At 66.5% G+C, this 6,107-nt stretch overlaps 1 protein-coding gene across 1 annotated transcript in view; it reads left to right on the top strand.

Moving 5' to 3' along the window:
• Window positions 1-6,107, top strand: part of PACS2 (phosphofurin acidic cluster sorting protein 2) — a 12,463-nt gene that overhangs the window by 3,478 nt on the left and 2,878 nt on the right. The window contains 3 exon segments of the mRNA XM_010834132.1: window positions 99-189; window positions 321-607; window positions 4,693-4,753. Coding sequence (XP_010832434.1) covers window positions 99-189; window positions 321-607; window positions 4,693-4,753 — 439 coding nt within the window.

Genomic DNA, 6,107 nt, shown 5'->3' with positions numbered 1-6,107 from the left:
GTTGGGGCATAGACTTGGATTACTGTGCCGCCCTCGCGCCCACACCCCACCTGCAACCTGCAGCCGCCCCTGCCCCCTCTGTGCCCCCTTCTCCGCAGGCCCGGTCTGCCCTCCCGCCCACTCCCGCCCCGCGCCCCTCACCCTCGCGCCCCTGCCCTGCTGCCCAGCCCATCACACCTCGTTTTGAAAGTCAGTGGTTTGCTTTGCTCTGAGACACACTTTATGTATCGGGCCTGAGCGCCGGGCAGGTAGCTGGGGTCAGCAGGTATGGTTAGTGGGGGATGGGCCAGGATGTTTCTCTTTGCCTGTGAGCCGCAAAGCTCTTTGGTGACCGGCAGGGGAGGGCTTTTCAGGATTTGGAGAGGCCTCACTGCCTTCCCCAGGATCCCATGAGGGCAGCAGCCAGAGGAGCCTCTCAGCCGTGCCCAGCCTGGCTGCCTGGACCCTGGGTGCTGGGGTGCGCCATGCCCACGGATCCCTTCTGGTCTTCTTCTGCAGTGCAGGACACGCCGGACATCGTGTCAAGAATCACCCAGTACATTTCGGGGGCCAACTGCGCCCACCAGCTGCCCATCGCGGAGGCCATGCTGACCTACAAGCAGAAGAGGTACCTCCTGGGGCCCGGGCAGGCGTGGGGTGGAGACCACCATACTTCTGCAGTCTTGGCCAGGCGGCCTGCGTCCTCACTGTCCCAGCTCCTCGGGTCACTGACGGGCCAACGGGATGGAAAGAGACCTGGGATGAGGGAAGCCCCCAGTTCTCCTGACCACTGCACCTTTTCCCGACACAAATCAGAGTTAGGATTAGCTGGTCGATCTTTATCTTTGTACGCGCTGGGATTTTCTGTAACTGGAGTCACAAGAGCAGCAGCCCCGGTGCTGGCCCAGCAGGGACCTGCCTCCTCCAGCAGCCAGTCTCCAGCGGGAGGCCTGGTCCTCACCCTGCCCCGTGCAGGACGATGGCCAGGGGCTGGGCTGATGCCTGTTGGGTGGGGCCTTGTGCAGTCTGAGGGGGTCGAGCGGTCCCCTCGCCCGTCTGTGAACAGAGGTGCGGTCAGGGGGTGGCAGGAAGAGGCAGACCGCAGCGGTCTGAGAAGCTCAGCTGCCTTGCCCCCGGCTCTGTGAGGGACCCCCAGTGGGTGCCTCACCGCCCGAGCGCCTAACAGCGTCCTGTCTCTCTCTTTGGCGGCTCTCTGCAAAGGAGAAAGAACTTTCACTTTGACTTTACCCTCAGGTACCGCTGCCCTTGGGTCTGGCCCCCCCCCCGCCCGCTGGCTGGTCTTTAGGGCTGTTTGGCAGCCTTGGGTCTGGCCCCCTGCTGCCCGCTGGCTGGTCTTTAGGGCTGTTTGGCAGTGTCGGCAGGTGGGGTGGCTCTCAGGTCTCCGTATGGGGGTCGGGAGGCACAGCCTCCATCAGGCAGGCTCCTGGCGCTGCCCGGTCCCTCTCGGGCGCCCACCCAGCCTCAGGGACAAAGTCTGCTGCCTGGCAGCGTGTCAGAGTGCGGGTTGGGAAGTGGCCGGCGGAACTCCTCTCTGAGTTGCTGCGTCTCTGAAGCCTGGCATTGCCACCGCTGTTAGCCACAGGGACTGGTTCCACCCCGTGAGCCACCAAGCAAGCACTGGCACTGCTCGGCATGGGCTTTGCTCCCAGTGCCCGCTGCCAGCAGCCAGGGAGAGTGGCTTGGGGCAGCTTCGCAGCTCAGTTTTGGGGTTTACCTGGATGGTGGCCAGACCACTGGGACCTCTGCACACAGCGAGGCTCTTTTTTTTGTCCCCAAGGCGGCGTCTCCTCCGTTTGACCGTTTGTCGGAGCCTAGACCCATGGCCCTGCCTGATAGGTGTCTGGCACTGGGCCCCACGGGGCGTTGCTCTGCCTGAGCCTCAGGGCATTTGCTCTGGAAAAGCCCCAGGGCGAGTCCTTGGGTCCCAGGCCGCCTCTGTGCTGGGCCCCGGGATGGATCAGGAGGAGGGGTGTGAGCCTGTTCAGTTGTCCTGCTAAACAAGCCTCAGGGTCTAGAGAAAGACCAGCCGTGGTGTGCCCCGCTGACCCCGAGCTGTCCTGTGGGCCTGCGCTCGCTCCCCACCCTGCCCACCCCCGTTAGCTGCGCCCCGCTGACCCCGAGCTGTCCTGGGGGCCTGCGCTCGCTCCCCACCCTGCCCACCCCCGTTAGCTGCGCCGGGAGCGCAGCCTGCTTTGCTGCCTGGGCCGCAGCGTCTGTCTGTGCCAGGGTGGGCTCCCGTGAGCCACGCCTGTGGCCGGGGCTTGGGAGACCCCGAGCCGCCTCCGTGCTCAGCCCCCAGCCCCGCGTTGCAGTGGTAACACCGGCCCCGGGGTGGGGCTGGTCCCAATGTCCCTGCGCCCTGGCTGGAGCCCCGTGAAAGCCAGTGTGCCATCCAGGCTCAGAGCCCAGGGCCGGAAGGGCAGCGGGCTAGCCTTTGTCTGCAGTGACACAGAACAGGCTGCTGTCCACCCGGAGGGGTCAGGAGACCCAGGAGAGGGTGGGCAGCGGGCACAGCCGTCCCAGGCCTCCTCCAGCTCCAGCCCCACGAGGGCGTCAGCAGGGAGGCTCCCATCTGCTCAGCACCAGCTCCTGGCCTGAGGTCAGACCCACTGGTGGTCCTCCCAGGCAACTGTGCGGGCTGCCCAGCACCCCCACCCTGGCCTCTTGGCTAGTGTGGGCTCCCCTCAGCTTCTGTGCCGCCAATGCCACATGGAGGCACCTCCCCCACACACAGGTCTCATGAGCCATGCCCAGGGGCCTTGGCACGGAGCCGTGGGCTCAGGCCTTAGGAGTCCTGATCTCTGTCCCTGCCAGGAGCACGCATGCCCTCCGCATGCAGGGTCCAGGGTGAGGGGTCTCGATGGGAGCCGGTGTTCCCCCGTCTTGTGGGCATGTGCGTGCTGGATGTGGTCTGCATGTCCCAGGAGCACAGCTTGGCTTTGATGCTCGTGTTGTGGAGTCTCCAAGTCCCCTCTCCTTGGGGTTCTCCCCTGTCTGCCTCCCTGCGTGCCGATCGTGGAGGGGTGGGCGTGCTAGCGGGCAGTGGCTCGCTGAGGTGGGGGCCCTGTGGGTCGAAGGCCCCCGTGCACTGAGCCAGGGGCGCCCCCAGACTTCCTGCCTCCTCACGCAGGAGGCCCCCGTGCCCTGAGCCAGGGGCGCCGCACACGTCCTGCCTCCGCACGCAGGAGGCCCCTGTGCCCTGAGCCAGGGGCCCCCACATGTCCTGCCTCCGCACACGCAGGAGGAGGTCCAGGCACAAGGTCTGGGTTGTACCGTTAACGAGAACTGGAATGAAGGGAAGTTTTCTTTCTCAACCGTTTGCTTCTTACGATGGGAAGAAAGCCTGGGAATTTGGTAGGCTCCGTTGGAGGGACTGAACCTGGAGGTTCTTTCATCCAGTCGTTTGCCAGGTCTTTTGCAGAGATGGGGGTGGTGCTGGGTGGGTGGGTGGTTCATGGGTGCCCACGTCCACGGGTGCCCAGGGGAGGGTGTCTCCTGCCAACTGCTGTTCCCTCACATGGGTGGTGTGCTGGGCACGGGGCAGCACCTCCTGCCAAGACTGGGACCTGCATTCTGTACTGACCCCTGGGCCAGGGGCGCTTGTCCAGCTGGTGATCACACTTCACGGGAGCACCCCCAGCCCCAGGCCTCCATCTGCCACAGGGACAGGGAGGGGAGAGCCTCCTGCCAAGCTCTGGTACCCTGGGGCTCCTGGTCCTCAGAGCTGGTGCCCAGGGAGCTGGCTGAGCTGGGCCTGGGTCCCCACCGGCAGGCCTGCCTGGTGCAGAGGCTTCTCCCTGGGTGGCACCCCTGGGCCGCTGCCCTGCTGGGTGTGCGTGTGTGGACTGCTCTGCAGAAGAGTCGCTCTGTGACTTCAAGCTCAGGTTTGGGAGGATGGCTTGGAGAGGGTGCCTGCCCAGGAAGCAGGGCAGGGGGCACCTGTCTGCCCTGTGGCTGGGGGAGGGACCACACAAGGCCCAGGACCAGTTCTGCCCGTGGGATCCAGGTGGAGGTGAGAAGGGGGTGCTCTCCCAGCCGCCAGTGGAGCACAGACCAGGGTGGATACCAGGAGGCAGAGCGGCACCAGCTGAGCCGCAGGACCAGCCCTGGCCCGGGAGGAGTGGGTAGCTCTCCCCTACCCAGGCCCGGGGACTCTGGCTGCCTTCTCCACCAGCGGTCAGGACAGGTGATCCTGGAGAGGCTGGGCTCTGCCAGAAGCTGTGCAGGGCCTGTGGGCGCAGTACAGCAGCATGCACACAGAGCCTCCCCCCGCCCCCCCCCCCCCGCCCCCGCAGTGGGCACCAACTTCAGACTGTTGAAGGGAAGTCTCAGCCTGATGGGACGGTCACCCCCACCCCCTGGCGGTGGCCCAGGCTGCTCCTGGGGCATCCTGGGGGCACAGGCAGCCCACCCTCTCCTGGGGCCCCGGGGGGCCAGCAGAGTGGCTCCAGGATGGGCCAGCTGCCTGCGCGCCAGGCAGCCCAGAGGGAGGAGCGGATGGCCTCAGGCCGCCCCTCGGGGCTCTGGACCTCATGCGGAGACGCATTCAGGCTTCCTGCAGGTCGGCGGGCCCTGCGGTCAGAGGTCCAGGCCGGCACCCGCAGGAGGGCGGGCACGAGTCCGGGTGGGCTGGGCGCTGCAGAGGGCAGCCCCGCCCCTCAGGGAGGCTGACTGTGTGTTTCCCTGTCTCAGCCCCGATGAGGAGTCTTCCCAGAAGTTCATTCCCTTCGTCGGGGTGAGTACCGCCCAGGCAGCCGTCGCCTTGCCCGCCATCCTGCTGCCCAGCTGCTCTGCTGCAGGGCGGCCGCGATCCGCCAACGTGATCAGCGTGTCGTCGTCTTCATGCGACACGGTCCAGAACCTTCTTCAGTTGGAGCAGACGACTTGCCTTCGCATCCCTCCCGCCCTAAAGTCTCTCCTGCATCGAGTGGGGAGTGAGCCCAGGCGCTGCTAGGACTGGACTTGTGGAAGCAGGCGGCCTGCCTGAGGGCGCGGGGCCGGTCCTCAGCTCTGTCCTGGGCAGCGGGGATCAGTGTCAGGCTCGGCTCTTCAGGGGCTACCCAGGGCCGGCCGTCCTCAGGACAGGCCTCTCCTGGGGTCTGGGGCAGAGGACTGCCTCTGTCCTCTGGGAGCCTCAGGGCAGGCTTGCTTGGCTGGAGCGTGGCCTGTAAGTTGGAAGGTTTTACTTTGTCCCTTGGCCAAAGAGCCAGGGCTGCCGCCTGAAGGCCGGCTGTGTGTCCACGGCCTGTGGCCCCACTGGGGTCTCCAGCCAGGGCATCTGCTGGGAGAGGCACGCGGCAGCCAGGCAGGCGGCAGGGCCTCTAGGCCGCTCGCTCTGCTCAGGCTAGGGGTGGCTGCTGGCTGTGCTGGGAGGGAGCGCGTCCGGGGCTGTCCTGTGGAAGCTACTGTGGTGACCGCCGGGCCTGTCCTGGCTGCACGTGAGCCGCCGCCGTGTGACCAAGGCCGTGGTCGTTGTCGCGATCTCTTTCACTTGACACAGCTCCCACCCGGTCGCCGTGGCCCGGGACCCCTGGCAGCCCATGGGGAAATGGAGCAGGCCCTGCAGCCACCTTGGTGCCCTGCTGGGCTGGGCGCCCTCGCTCCAGCACCTGACTCGCCGCTGCCTGTGCCTGGCCAGTCACACGCACATGTATTTTGCTGAGGCCAGGGTGTGAGACCTGAGAGGTTCACTCAAGGGGAGAGGGTTCCTCTCCTGCCGGAGGCCATATGCATCCTGAACGCTGGTCACAGGTCAGGGCCAGGCCAGTGGCCAGCTGGCCGGCAGCCTAGGGCCTCTGGGGCCTGTGCCTTCATCCCGGGACTGCAGGATGGCCAAAGCAGGCTGCATCTCGAGGGCGTCTCCCAAACACACCATCTGCAGAGGGCAGGTCCTTCACCAGGGCCTGTGGCACAGCTGACCACATGGACGGTGGCTCCCGTGAGCCCAGCTCTGCCCCTCGCACTGAGGAGCTCGGCCCCGGCTCGGCCCCAGAAGTTCCGCGGGGCAGGGGGATGTGGCAAGTGGGCAGCGGCGGGGAGCAGGTCCCTACCAGGGTCTGGAGCCCCGCTCAGCAGCTCGTGTTGCCTCCTAGGTGGTGAAAGTGGGG

The sequence above is a fragment of the Bison bison genome, unplaced genomic scaffold (assembly GCF_000754665.1).
Source record: "Bison bison bison isolate TAMUID 2011002044 unplaced genomic scaffold, Bison_UMD1.0 scf7180017845387, whole genome shotgun sequence".
NCBI lineage: Eukaryota > Metazoa > Chordata > Mammalia > Artiodactyla > Bovidae > Bison > Bison bison.
Note: the sequence above shows the minus strand (reverse complement) of the source record. Positions and strands in the feature narration are given on the sequence as shown.